General features: G+C 38.0%; 3 protein-coding genes across 3 annotated transcripts; 2 read left to right on the top strand and 1 right to left on the bottom strand.

The window, feature by feature from the left end:
* The first annotated feature begins 11 nt into the window (after window positions 1-11).
* On the top strand, window positions 12-2,512 carry LOC129242497 (transmembrane protein 161B). Its single transcript, XM_054879166.1, has 8 exons — window positions 12-181; window positions 426-806; window positions 865-944; window positions 1,010-1,225; window positions 1,300-1,557; window positions 1,618-1,792; window positions 1,864-2,205; window positions 2,271-2,512. Exons 1-8 carry the CDS (start codon window positions 179-181, stop codon window positions 2,388-2,390), a joined length of 1,575 nt encoding a protein of 524 aa, XP_054735141.1. The 5' UTR covers window positions 12-178; the 3' UTR covers window positions 2,391-2,512.
* Window positions 2,513-4,321: 1,809 nt separating this feature from the next.
* Window positions 4,322-9,030, bottom strand: LOC129240820 (membrane-associated protein Hem). The gene is made up of 3 exons (XM_054876832.1): window positions 7,598-9,030; window positions 6,355-7,543; window positions 4,322-6,279 (listed from the first exon to the last, which is right to left on the bottom strand). Exons 1-3 carry the CDS (start codon window positions 8,775-8,777, stop codon window positions 5,277-5,279), a joined length of 3,372 nt encoding a protein of 1,123 aa, XP_054732807.1. The 5' UTR covers window positions 8,778-9,030; the 3' UTR covers window positions 4,322-5,276.
* A 2,499-nt stretch (window positions 9,031-11,529) lies between these two features.
* On the top strand, window positions 11,530-14,697 carry LOC129242146 (putative lysozyme-like protein). Its single transcript, XM_054878709.1, has 2 exons — window positions 11,530-11,561; window positions 13,383-14,697. Exons 1-2 carry the CDS (start codon window positions 11,530-11,532, stop codon window positions 14,695-14,697), a joined length of 1,347 nt encoding a protein of 448 aa, XP_054734684.1.
* Window positions 14,698-15,293: the final 596 nt, after the last annotated feature.

Here is a 15,293-nt window from a genome sequence, read left to right as displayed (position 1 = left end):
CTGTCAATGTTTATTTTTGTGCCTTTTTCCCCGGTCGCAGAGGCAATCGTTGTCTATCCAGCAATTTTAGATCGGTGAATTCTTAAACGCGCGGTTTCCGCTTTTAATTAACACGTTAATTATGAATTAATTAGCACAAAAAGACCTATAATATTAACGCGCTAGTATCAAACTGAAAATGGTATGTAAAATTGCACAAACTGCTTGAGTCGCTGATTAGAAGAAATGAATTCGTGTGGGTTCAAATGTGTAACCTACATAAATAAAAGACACATTTTTTCGTAATATGCAAGAAATATTTATGAAATTGATGCCAAAAATAGATTGATAGCAGTGTAGCTACGGGGACGACATTCGCTGTGTTACGCTGCACTTAAGTAACACTGACCTGCTCTTTATTGTTTCTCCTTTTTGTTATTTTCCAGGCGGTGCTCGGTGCACAGTTGGTGTTGACACTCTTAACACTTAGCGTTATACAAAAGCTAAGTCCACATTTCTCCTTTGCCAAGTGGATATTATGCGCCACAGGTCTACATAGATATCTACATCCCACCGATGACGAACTGCGTACGCTCGCCGGTGTGCCTAAGGAGAAGCATACGAAAGGTGGAGGTGGTAATAAGGGAAGCAAAGGCTATGATGCACGCAATGGTAGTGGACAATTTCATATACCACGTAACTTGGAAGTGCAATTAGAAACAACGCCGGTAGTGGCACGTGATGTGGTTCACCTCAGATATTTCACCGAATATCAATGGCTAGTCGACTTTAGCGCTTATGCAGCAATTGTGTATACTTTGTCGGAGGTAAAGCAATTTTAATTTTAAGTATTTTCAAGTGTAACTTAATATTATTTTCTTGCAGATCTATCATTACTATTTTCCACTGAAAAATGAGTTTAATCTCAGCATGATTTGGTGCTTGCTGGTTGTATTTTTTGCGCTGTAAGTGATTAAATGATGCAGACGAGTTGCACAGATTTTATTTTTACCTTCTCTCTTCCATTCAGTAAACTGCTTTCCTCGCTTACTTGGTTGTATTTTCAAAACGAAGAATCCATAGGTGAACGTTCCATGGTCATAGTAGCCTGCCTTGTCTACCTACTAATTGCTATGATTGTGCTCATCATTGACGAACGCCATCTAGAAACTGGCCTAGAGCACGCATACAGCAGCTTCAATGAAAGTGCCTCAAAGTTTCTTACCGCGCAGGGTTTGCCGTCATCGTACGTATTTACCCTTGATTTCTATGACTTTTCGCTGATTATGTGCTATTCAATTTTCGCTTTTTCATTTGCAGTGGTCCTGCCTCGAAGCTGATAGTTAAGCTCTGCATGGCTGTTTGTTGTGGCCTGCTGGGCGCACTATTTACTTTTCCAGGGCTACGCATGGCTAAAATGCATTGGGACTCACTAAAATACTGTAGCGGCCGCAAAATGCTACAATTGCTACTCAATGTAAGCTTTATTTTGCCCTTTCTACTGATTATACTCTGGATAAGACCTATTAGCAGGGAATATTTGACTGAGCGTGTTTTCGAAGGCATGGAAAAACCATTGTATGTTTGAAAATGATTTTATTTATTTTTGTTTTCAATTTCATAGAAATATTTTTATAGGCTTTCAGTGGAGGCCTTCGAAGCAATGCGTCTTCTAATCGTTGTCTTAGTAGTTTTGCTACGTTTTGCCTTAATTCCCATCTATTTGCAATCCTATCTAAATTTAGCGCATGACCGAATCATAGATTTGCGCAAAGAAGCTGGTCGTATTACCAATTTGGAATATCACAAAAAGGTTGCTCTTTATAATATACTCTAATTTTTTTTTTTTTTGTTTTTAATAAAAACTCATCTTTTATTTTTCAGATTTCCTCGATATTCTATTACCTCTGCGTGGTCACATTACAATTCGCCGCACCGCTCTTGCTCTGCTTGTATCTCACATTGATGTATAAAAATTTAGGCGAATTCACTTGGGCTGGCATACTAAAATCGAGTAGCAATATTTGTACAGACATGTGCCCAGCAAGTGATGCGCCTTTCGCTGATAGTCAAGTAGCGGCTGTGACAACTACACCCATGCCAGAAGCTGCAACAACAATAATGAGCAGCATGCAAACACCGGCTGATGGTGAACATTTGGGCGAAGATTTTAATATTTTGGAATCGGCGAATGCGATACACGCGCAGTGGATTAGCTTGAAAAATGTGTGTACAAATAGGTTTAAATAGTTTAATAAGAACTACTTCACAATTACTCATTGTTTTTGCAGGTCTTCAATGCAGATGTATACAAGGGTTTTCTTGGCTTTGCCAGCTGGTGGAGTTACTTTACGCTATTCACCTCCTCAGCACTGGGTATTCTCTATCAATCCTATTTCAACAAAACGTGAACCGGCATTTGATTTAAGGCAGAATATACAACTTTTCATTTTCATTTTCTACAACATACAGTTAAAAGAAACGTTTTATGATTCGCATTTAGTACAATATTTTATTTTTATGCGTAATTCATATTTTTATAATTTTTTTTATATTATATTATTTTTATATTATTTTTTTTTTACTTTTAAGATGTAGTATTCGACGAAAAGTACTTGTGGTGTTTCGTTTGGTATTTATAATTTGTAGACAAAGAAATGTAAAATCAAGGATGGAAAATAATTTTTTTCTTGTTTTTAATCAGAGCGACAGCCACATATAAAGTGTAATTGCATAGAAACAGAGAGAGAGAGAGAGAGAGAGAGATATCAGAGTTAACAGATCCGTTTATTCCTAACAGATTTATTTCATGCGCATTGTTGTTGCATAGATGATTTAATAACAGCATTGCGATGATAGTGGTTGCGTTTCTTCGTTGCAGCTCGATGGTAATCACGGCTTAACAGGTTTTATTAGTGAAATTGTATATCTTCCTTCATGCAGGTGGAGTGATTGCTGTTTTTTAATCATTTAGCAATAATTAACAAACTATCAAGTTTTGGTTCTCATGTATCCCAAAAACTTGCAAAGTAGGGGAAAGTGAGAGAGCAAAATGTCATATCATTTTGAGGGGAAGTTGTATGTTTTTACTGGATAAATTTTTACTTGTAAGAATTTGCAAGTGAGAAAGAAGTGACAGCTGATCGCAAAGTAAAAATAAGCACGAATAAAAATTTGCGAATTGCAATTGCTAATGGAATGTCTTCATCTGACAGCGATGATGAAATGGAACAAATTATAGTGGACAAAATAAAATGTTGTTGTTGTTGTTGTAGTAGCATAAACATTCCCCATACTTACATACGGTGAATGCTGCTGGAGTGACAGTCCTTGGCCGGATATAAATCCGGGTCGTTTCGGTAACGTAGAACCGACTGTCGTGGAAACGGACAAAATAAAAAATAAAATCATTTTATTTGCTTCATTTATTTTTTTAATCTAAGGTAGCTCAACTGAAAAATTTTTTACTTTTTGAGACTTTTCCCGCCAACAATGTAATCAGCGGTTCGCAAAACTTGCAAATTATTACTGGTTTTGCGTCCATGTATTTCTTTTTTATATTTTTCTCTTTGAAAGCGAATTCTCGGAAATTAAATTAATGGCAAGTTATTGCATGATTTATTATTTATTTTTGATAATTTTTTTTTTTTGTTAGGTAAATTGAAGCAAACGCAGCGCTAGCAGCAGAGACTTTCGGCTGGCTGGTAACATATGTTGGGTCAGAAGCGACGGAGTAGGTCGGTGTCCTTTAGAAATATACACATTTTGTTGGTATTTGCTTCTGTTGCGACTTTTAAAAGTAGGAGAGGAACCCTGGTGTCGTTGAGAAGCAAATTATTGCAGAAATTATTATGCGAAAGATTTCAGAACTTAGATTGTTACTAATTTGAAAAATTTTCTATAGAGTTGTAAAGTTAAGTTCTCGAGAAACAATTTGCAGTTTGCTCAGTAATTTGCCCTAAAGAACCAATTGCTTTTCTAAGGGGACATATACCTGTAAAATTTCGAAAAAAAATTTTTTTTTTCATAAAATGTTAATAAATATATTATAAAGTAGTACTTTTAAAGTGGTTGTACCTCCTCAGTAAGGATTTTGCCTGGCGTAAATTTATAGTTTAGTGCCAGCTAAACTCTGTTAGCTCTAACTCTTCCCTCCTAAGCTTCTCCTTGATGGTGTATTGTCCCATAACAAGAAAAGGATTGAATATAATTAATGACGAAGTCGCAGCCTCTCTTGTCAATGCGTAGCGATACTTTGTTCCCAATACATCCATGTGTCCTGGAACCCAAATTAGCCGGATACGATTGTGCGTACCTAACAGTCAGTTTTTCGATACAGTCAAGGCCCAGTGAGGACTTAATCTCACAGGATGGCAAAGCCTTTAGTGCTGCCTGACTGTCGCTCAGAGCGGCAATTCGCTCCGGAAATTATTGTCTAAGTTAATCTCTGCATATAGAAAGATGGCATAAACCTCCCCATGGAAGATGCTTGGAAAACTACCCATTTGCATAGAACGCTTGGGTTTGGGGCCATACATTCCAACGCCTATGCCTTCTGGTTGCTGCGAGCCATCAGTGTACCAGTGCAGGGTACACTCCCGGAGTTTACTTTCAAATGCAGGTGTCTTCTAGTTTATCTTGTCGTCCAGTTGAATTCTGAACTTCTTTTTGAATTTGATGACTTTAGTGATATCATCTCTATCATCAACATTTTACTTACAGAACGCGTGACGTTGGAATTGTTGCAGAAAGTGAAAAGTGACAGAATGTGATTATATCTTCAAACACCCACCATCTCTCGTCTTAGAAATAATAATTATCCATACTCCCGCATGTTGGAATAATACCCTACAGTTTGCTTCATTCGAAATCCTTTCTGGTGTGAAGCCAGATATATAATTTAATTGTAAGTAATTGGTAATCTCTCCTTCGTCCACTCACAACTCAATTCGGAATGAGCCATCGCGTCTAAGAAAATTTTAATATTATATCTTATTATTGTTTGTATGAATGTATGTTAATATAAGTTAGCGAAATATATGCCTACCATGCTAAATATATATTCATATAATACGTAAATATGTATGTATGTCTATTAATTTGCATAACACATTCGATAACTATAAATGCCGAAATAGAATGTAGAGGGTAGACAGCAGCAAAAGACAGAGAGTGAATACTTTTCAAGTTGCTTGCAAAGATAAACTCCTTAAATTTCTAATCCAATTTCTAATGTGGAGCTCCACATTCAAACTTGACTTAAATAGTGCTTTTCCTTCTTAATGCACTTTCCCCGTTTAAAGTCCCAACATCTGCTCCTGTTTATAGACCGCATGATATGCGTTGCGTATGAGTACATAAGGGAAGCAAGATTCAAGCAGATCCATTGTCAAGAAGGGCGATTGTTTAACAATCTCATCCAAGAGTAAATAAATCGATTCACGATTACGTGTAGCCTCCTTGTCAGACTCTTGCCCCAAACGCAAAAGTGATGAGCTGGCCAACGCCAAAAACTCCTTCATGCGATCTTCTATGTCGTTCTCCCCGCAAATGGTGAAAAGCGCACCAAATATATTATTAATCGCTACCGCCATGCAATGGGTGTTATTCGAGTGACCATCGATGGAGGCGCGATAAAAAGAGGTTTCATTGCGAGCCAACTTTGGTATGGAAACGGCTACAAACACCATTAGCAAGCACGAAACCAGGTGCTCCCCTTCATCAAAGTCGGGTTTCTTCGATTTGAGTGTGGTCGTAAGTGTTGGATCGACTTTGCACGGCAATCCAGCTGAAGAGGCCATTTCGGAAGCGACGCGTATTTGATCGCCTCCCGGCAAATGTTCTTGAAAATCACGCACGGAGCTAAGCAAGAAAGGAATTCGTTTCTCAAGCACATCAACGAGCGCTTCATGCACCAAATTACGAAAGCAAAGTATGACGCCAATGATGGTCATGCGTTGGAGCACGCGATCAACATCCTGCAAGCGTTTGAATTGCTCCTTCATCACTTCGGGCTTATCGAAACTTGTGCGCAACAGTATAAGCACATCTTTATTGGTGGCGACAAGCTGCTTAAGCTCCTGCACTTGATTGGCAATGTGCCACATAAGTGTCTCGTTGAGCGATTTAATGCCGTAAGGGCCAACAAGCTCGGCCAGCGAACGCAACTCATTGAGATCGGAGAATTCTTGCGGATTGAAAGGTACCCAACCTTCGGGGGAGATTGGCACAAATGCTTTCTGATTCATTGAGAATACAATGTTGCCGGCAGAGACGCGCCGCAGCAGCACCTCACTGTACCTGATTGGTCAAAAAAGAAAATAAATGAAATTAATATTGCGTTACGCACGAAGCGCATAACATTAAGTGATTTACCATGTGTTGTATAACGCCGCAATGGTCTTCTCACCATGCGAATCCAACGTCTGAGTCTGCTGTAGTAGGCAGTTGTTGAACACACGCGTTATGTCGATATGCACATAATTCTCCACAGTCTGCAACACATTCATATAAGCACGCACAGTCGCCAAGAGTTCCGAGGGTTTTGCGATTTCCATTGTTTCCTGATTGAACATCACCATGCCGACGAGGTCACGTGAAAAACGATGCTCCAAGTTCTGGCATAGATATTCACGCGGTGCGAATGCAAACTCCCACACATTCACTGTGGGACAGTAGTTTATGGCGAAACACAGCTCGGTAAGTGCCATATGTAGCTTGTCCATGGTAGTCAAATCCTCGCGCGTCTTACGATAAGATTCATCACCTGGTTTGCGTATGTCATCGAACTGTTTCTTGGATTTATCCTTCTTTTTGCGCGCTGACTGTACAGACAGTATCTTGGCACAGTGTTTCGGCAGCAGTGCATCCGCCATGGTGCATTGCTCATCACAAATTGTTGTTATAATATTCTTAGCCTCCTTGGCCATCTCCTCTAAGAAGATATTAACCACACTTAGCGAACGTTCACGTATATGATGACGCTCTTCGGGGCACATTTCATGTGTGCAATTTTGGAAGTGACTGCAAATCAATGGAAATGCAATAATATAACGATTTTGTGCGGGAAATTCCAAGCACATATGGAATTGATCGTCAAACATTTTACTGTAGAAACAAAAGATACTCAAATCGGACGTCTCAACGAGTATCTCGTCTAAGTTGTCAACAACGCGCGTGTGAAAAACCATGGAATCCAGCAAACGAGCCAGCTCAACATTCTCCGTGATGCGCAGCGCTGCTTTGCTAACGCTCATGTACGTTTGTAAGCGGAACCAATCAAGACGGAAAGCACGAAAATCAAATAATTCGTTATCCTCCACTTGCTTAACAGTCAAACTTGAAGCCGTATTGTAGAGAGAAGAAAGTATTACACTTTCATCCTCGGGACAAACTTGCAAACTTTGCATGCGTATGTTGAGGTCGATCGAATCGAATCCAGAGAGATATTGCACATAATAGCGTTGCATTACTTGGCTGTACTTTCGCACTAACGCACGCAGTTCTTCCATGTGGAAAAGCAATTCAGGCAATTGGCGATCAACGAGATCCTCGTTAGATTTTCCTGCATTAAAAAAAATACATTAAAATTTTGAAAACAATATTATAGGTAGCTTACCTTTGTTCTTTTGCACCGGCGGATTATCGTTATGCCGCAAAAGCCACAATATTTCGTCGCGCGCCAAACACAAACCAATAAAAATGAAAATCGCCTTTGGCCCCAGCAAACCAGGCTGATCGGTCATTATCAATGCAAGCTCCTTCAAGGCGGTGCGTAAAAACTTTCTGCGCTCACGATGCATCAACGCAGCTTTCTGTGTTGCTACCGCATAGGCTTCCTTTACCTCGCTTATACGTTTGCTATACCCTTTGATGCCATCAAATGTGCCTTGAATGTACTGATGTATTTGCAGCACTTCATCGCGAAACAGCGCAATTACCCAACTTGACTCGAGGGCGGATACCCATATTTTATTTACCTCCTGATACTGCGCAAGCATTTGATGATTTAGTAGTAGTCCAAAAATTATCCAACGATCCATTGCTTCGAGTGAAACATATTCGCAGGACATTGTATCTGTGCGCACGGCTTTCAATAGAATGGCAGGATTGCCTACCAAGCTTAGTTTTTGCATTTCACGCCATTTATCAGCTGGTAAATTTCGCAAAGGATAGATTATCGTGAGTGAGCGTAAGGCGTTGGTCAGTAAACGCTGATGCGGTATGAACTCTTCTGATAAACGTTTCAAGGGCACCTCGTAATCGAGTATCATCTGTCCCAGACGCGGAAAGCCAGAATCAGCTTGATTGTTCTGTAGTTCGTAAGCCGCATTATAAAGTCCCAGCACAGCTTTGCGATCTTCAACGCGCGAGAGTAGTATCATTAACGATACATATGTGACTACCAAATCCAGATAATTTTTTGTCAACTCAAAATTTTGTGTGATGTCCAGGTGTATTTGGCACGCATCCATGGTGGTAAGCAATTCGCAAACATTATCTTTAAAATCGAGCAAATCAACAAATGTGTGGTAGTACAATGAGAGCGATTTAATAATCTCCGCTTTTATATTCACTATTGCATTCAAACCCTTCACATCAATGTTTGGGAAACGCTTTACAATAAATTTAATTGATGACTCAAGCGATTTGTCCGATAAGAAGCCTGGCTTTGATTTAGTGTCGCCGCATGCCTTTTTAATGTTATAAATACGTGTTAGTATACCCAGACCACGATCATTGAGTATAACTAGCTTTTCGGCAATCTTCTGCTGATTCGGATAAATTGGGCGTGCCATACTAGCGATCACTTCTTCTGTACTGATTTACTATTGCCACAATTATTCTGTACCCGACCGCACCGCTTTTTGGTGATATTGTTTTCAGTGTCTTTTCGTATATTGGAATGGTTTTAATAGTATAATTCCACTTTATTGTTGTTTGCAGTAATGCTAACACCACTTTTCAATCATTTTTTGTTGAACAAATACATTATATTTATCACTTTTTAAAAATTCTATGCTAACAAATTTTTTCACATACCAGATATCATTTCTTTTCTACAATTTTGCTTTGCTACATCGTTCGGTGATAAATGTCAAATGACAGGGTTGCATGTGCAGAAAACAATTCAGTTAACATATTAGGGTGTTTCGATGATTCGGAAGATTGTTTTGAAAATGTACGTCCTTTTATATGGCGCACCATCGAGAGATCCGCGAGAATGACAAGTACCGAATATGGAATAATGAGTTTATAACGAAACGAACTATGTAAGACGAGCAAAAAATTCTAGTTTTAATTTAAATTTTATGGTACATGAATATTAACTTTAATTATAATTTAATTTTTAATATCATTCTAATTTTAATATATGATTTATTTTAAGTTTTTGACATTGAAATTTAAATATTAAAATATAAATTAATAAATTTTATTTAGTTTGAAATAAATTTTTTTTCTCTTTTTTTAACAATTATCTTAACTTATTTTTAAACGGAATTCTCATTTTGAATATGTTAAACTAAATTATTAAAATTATAAATTATAAAATTATTTTTAGTTTAAAGTTTGTTTATAGATAATATATATTTTTTAATCTCAGTTAATTTATTTCTGAATATGAAGAGCAACTATCATTCGGAGGAAACCCACTTTGGTTATGAAGTTTCAATTGATAGGAAAGAGTCACCTCTCGACAGGCAGTGGCAAATCTCCTCCGAGTGAATTTCTGACATAAAAAGCCCTAAAAAATATCTATCTGCCGTTCGGAGGCGGTGCAAAACTGTAGGTCGATTTTTGGTACAACATCACGACACTCACTACAAATTGGAGGTTGAACTCCATTTAGCTTTTAACTTCAGTTTTGTAAGCATAAGCATGATTGAGATGTGTAATTAGCCCCTAAGCAATAGTTCTTAGTTAACTTAAAATATGTTCACACCTTAAGTTAAATCTTTAGACCTTAAGTATTGTTTGCTTAGTTTAAGACAAGGTGGATTTATTAAGGTGACAGCATTCAAGCAGCTGAATTTTTCACCGTAGGTATGGCTTACGTCAAAATGATATGCTTTGTTTGTATATATTGGAATGTTTACATTCGTATGTTTACATTTGCTTGCTGATTTTGACGTGATGGTTGGACCAAACGCAACAACAAATACATGTAGGGTTTTACTTATATGTGTTTGCTGTCACCTGTAATAAATTCGCCTTGGTTTAAGATTTGAATTTTTAAAAACGAGTAAAAGCACAGATTGGATTTGACTACGAACCAGGTTGGGTATGCATTTTTATATCAAGGATTTTCAGTTTCAAATATAGTTAACATTTTTAATGCCATCGTATTTTTAGTACTATTTTTATTAGTAAACGAAAGTAAATTTAATTCTAATCTTAAATTCATTTTTGTTTTTCGGAAAATTTTTTTTTGCTCTCAATTTCATTGTTAGTTTTAAATTAAATAAAATTTGAGTGAAATTTTAGATTCATATTTTATTTAAAATGATTAAGCGAATATCCTTTTTTTGAATTTTTTTATTTTTAAGGTGAGCGATGTCAGCATTATTTAAAATGTATATTTCTGTTATAAAATAAATTCCTTTGAATATGCATTTTACTTCTAGCTTCAGTTTTAAATATTATTTCAATTTTTAACATAGTTGTCTTTTTAACATTAAACTTATCTGTTAACTAAAACAAATTTGATTTTATTGTTTCACCAATTTTTTTTTTTTGTTTTTATTTTAAATATTACTTTTGCTTTACTTTTAATTTTGAATATAATTTTTAATGCAATTTAATTTTTAGTATTATTTTTTTTTTATTAAATGAAACTCAAATTTTTGAATTTTAAAGAAAAAAAACAAAGATTATATTAAACTCAAATTTATTAGTTTTTTTATTATTTTTACTTTACCTTCAATTTTAAATATAATTTTTAATGCAATTTAATTATTAGTATTACATTTTTTTATCAAACTAAATGCAAATTTTTAAATTTTAAAGAAAAAAGATTAAATTAAACTCAATTTTTTAATTTTTTTGTTATCATTTTTACTTTACCTTCAATTTTAGATATCACTTTAAGTATTAAATTTTTTATTAAATTAAATTTTAGTTTAATTTAATCTTCTTTTTTTAAATAAATGTTCAATACAAACGTATAATCTAATGTTGAACTGAAATTTATTACATATTTATTTCATTTCTACTTTTACTTTCAATTTCATGTACAATCATAATTTAATTTTTAATACGATTTTATTTTTAATATTAATTTATTGCTGAATTAAATTAAATTTGATTGGAATTCAAGTTTTATATCAATTTTTTACTCTACTTTCATTTAGAATGCTATTGTTTTTGTAATTTCAATTTCAATATTATTATACACATCTGGCGAGAATTTATTCTATTTTGTTTTTTATTGCCAATTTCGTAGTTGGTTTGTAATAAACAAATAGGAAGCTAATTTTTTTCTTTTTTTGCAGGGAATGAGAGTGCATGTCTTACCGCTAACAACAAAGAAATAAAGCTGTTAGCTTAAAAATGGAAGTAGAACGTGATTTTTCTAACACAGAGTGGGTAAGGGCATGTTTTGAGCGGCATACGATTTACGCTTACCGAGCACGAGGAGTTCAAAGAGCGACGTCCAACCGTGACAGTTTACGGTTTAACTACTTTTAGTTGTTGTGCAGAAAAATGAGCACAAAAAAACTGTTTGACTTCAGAGTGCGGTGCCAAACAAGCAACAACACCAACACAACCAAGTGGCACAGTGACAACAGAGAAAATCACAAAAACTCACCTAACGGTCCGAAATCAAATGAAACGGTGTTTGTTTTCATTATTTATCGATCATGCGCAATGGCACTCCTAACGGAACTCATTGCAATTTGCTGTCAAGCCTGCACACATATATTTATACATATATGTATATATAAATGTGTGTGTGTGATTGTGTAAGGCAATGGAGAACAGAGCGGAAACTTCGCTGGCAGCAGGCGAAGTGACATTTGGAAGCAGAGCAGAAGCGAATCGAGCTGGGCTGAACTGAGTTGAATATGAGCAGACAGAGCGCAGAAAGAAAGTCGACGACGAAGACGACGTACGAAATGGCAGGCAGATTTTGGCCAAAAGAAAATTTTTTGAAAAGAAAAAATAAATAAACTAAATACATTTTCTACCGTATACTAATATTAAAAATCTATAAAAATTCAACTTTGTAAGCTAATAAAAGGACCCTGAAGTGAAATGAGTGCAATCTTTTGGCAATAAAAGACAGGTGAAGTGTGAATAGTTGCTGCGGAAAATATGAAAAATTCCATGTGATGTATCAAATGCATACATATACCGCCACATATAGCAAACGCATACACATAAGTAATGTGAAAGAATGTGCGAATATGTATATATGTAAGAATATAATTTTCCATAAAGAATATGTACTAAAAGCTTTAAAATAACAAACATAAAAACCAAATTTTCATAGGGAATTTACTAATTTTTATACGAAAGAAAGTTATAAAAGAAAATTTCAAAGCATACTTTGTGGCGTTTTGGTGCAGCTGCCCGAATCATAAAGCGGATAAGTAAAAGAAAACTCACACACACAAATATACACACAAATAAATGCCAGTGCAATCGGCGTGAGTGCAAAGGAAACAAGGCACTTAGGGACTGAAGCAAACACACACACACACACACACTCAAACAACCACGCTTACACACGCACACACAGTTATTATAGGGCAACGAACGAAACGAACAGGAAAGGCGCACAAGAACAGAAGAATAACAAATGCAGTCGAATCAACGTTCAACAGTGCGTATGAGTAATCTGGAATTGTCAGCGGAATTGAATTACAATATTTAAGCAGTTGTCCGGAAGGCGAATAGTTCAATGGCTTGCACAGCGGATCAAAATTTCGGCTGTTGCCATTGTTATTGCAGAGGTGGTGCTCGCTGTTAGCAGACGATGCGGCGGCTACACCTACAACCACAACGGCAAAAACCACAACTGTGAGACGGCCACATGTAAGTGCAACAGCCCAACTTTACAAAAGACAACACAGCAGAGTGAAGCGAACGAGGGAAAACCGCGTATCAGAGCATTGGCTGGCAACCCTGGCGATCATTGTTATTGTGAGCTGAATAGAACGGAAAACAAGGAGAATAGGAAGGAGACAAAATAGCGGAAATTGAAGACTTGAAAAGTTAGGAAGTAGCTAAAGAGTAGTGTAACAGACTACACACAGAAAGAAACAAAGACACAAATTAGAAAATAAAAATTATAAATAAAAATACAAAAAACTCAGCAAAATAAAGTCAACAAGCAACTAAAAGAAATAATATAAGAAAAAACGTAAGAAATCGGCTATATTCATTTCTACAAAAAACAGCGTCGTTAAACTGGCACCACCCGTTGTTCTGCCATCTTCAAATACCATTACGATTGAGACAACGACCTCAACATCGTCACCGCAGCACAGCCTCAGCGGTGGGGTCGTCGGCGTCAGCGGCGGTGCCAGCGCAAATGCCGGCTTGGGCACAATTGGCATCGGCAGCACCCTCTGCAGCAGCGGCGACAGTGGCATTTCGTCGTCCACCCCATCGTTGGTCTCACAACTGTCACCGCCGCCCACCATAATATGCAACGTGCCGACATCTTCGGTCTCCAACAGCATTGCCAACGTCAATACGCCCATCAGCGTAGGCGCGGCGGTTAGCAGTAGCGCCGCGGCTGCGGGTCGTTGCAGTCCTATTATAAGCGGCGGTTTCTGCGCGCTCACCAATGGCCTAGCAGCCATTTCAGTGTGCAGCCATACAGGCAATACGTCTATTTATGGCGTTAGTGGTGGTGGTGGCGGCAGCGGTGGTGGCAGTGCCAGCAATTGCAACATTATCGGTAAGCCCAAATCATCGTTAAGTCCGCTACAAAGTCTCTCTATCGGCGGCAGTCTTTCTTCATACGGTGGCAGTAGCGGTGTTGGCGTAGGCAGCAGCAGTGGCAACGGTAGCGGCAGCGTGGCTGGACTTTCCCTACTCACTGGCAGCAATAGCCACCTAAGCAGCGTTTCTCCCGCACTTAGCAGCAGCACACCGCTCAGTAGTGGCATTGGTTGCAGCAATAGTATGAGCGGCGGAAGCAATGCATCGAACTACTTGAGTAATATGAAGCTACTCGGACCCGCCTCCATCGATTTGGGTACCACACCGTTAACACATCGCAATTACAATACCATTAAAGGCTTTAGCTTTCGGCGTAGTTTCGATGATAAAATCATAGCGCCTCTTAGCAGTAGCAGCGGTGGCGGTAGCGTTGGCATGTGTAGCAGCAACATAGGCGGCAGCGGTGGCAGCGGTAGCGGTATTGGCAGCCATGGCAGCTACTTGGCGCATCATCACTTCCACACACACTTCCACCACCCAACGTCCGCCATGCAGAAACAATCGTCCATTGATCGGCACACAAGTGGTGGTGGTGTGGGTGTTGCACCGCACACCACACACTACCCGCTCACCTCATCACAGTCGTCGACTAAGCTCTCGTATCGTGACGATTTTCTGCAGCAGATTGGCTATTTGCCTACGACGCGCATCTTCAACACCAGCATCGATGAGGACCGACAGCAGGACTTTCTGTCGTTGTCCATGTCGCCGCCGTTGAATCGTCGCAGGGATATGCCGGCGTTGCGTGGCATCATTAGCCTGTAAGTATGCAATAAATGCTTTCATAAAATTTAAGTGCACACTGTGAGTGGGGTTGTTTGATTGTGCGGAGTCTGTGACACGAATTTCGTGCATATGTGGATTTACATACGTTTACATGTATGAGTGCGTACTTATTAATGAGTGTAGCTACGTGCGCGAGTGAGTAGTAACATTTAGAGCTAAAAACTGCTAATGTCACAAGAGCTTTAGGCTATAAAAATATTGTAAATATTGGATGTTCCATTAAGAGCGCCCATTTTAAATGTTTAGCACCTATCGTAAGCCGTTGTTTTTTGACAACTGTCATATGTGAAAAATGAAACTTCTGTTGCATATACAAGGTGAAGTCTCAACTAAAGAAGGCAGAACTAAAATAGAAACGACAAGAGCTTTGTTCTGATAACTTCGAGTTTATTGACGTGATAACGTCTTATAATTCGATTTAGCCGGCTGCACGCACGAAAAAATGTGTCGTTACCTTGCTCATTAGTGTTACCTTGCTCATATGTCGTTACCTTGCTCATTTGTCGTTACCTTGCTCATTGCCGTTACCTTGAATGAACTGCAAACGAAAGCGCGGAACGAACGACAAAGCAAAC

This window comes from Anastrepha obliqua, chromosome 3, assembly GCF_027943255.1.
Source record: "Anastrepha obliqua isolate idAnaObli1 chromosome 3, idAnaObli1_1.0, whole genome shotgun sequence".
NCBI classification, from domain to species: domain Eukaryota; kingdom Metazoa; phylum Arthropoda; class Insecta; order Diptera; family Tephritidae; genus Anastrepha; species Anastrepha obliqua.
This window is presented reverse-complemented; position numbering and strand designations above follow the sequence as displayed.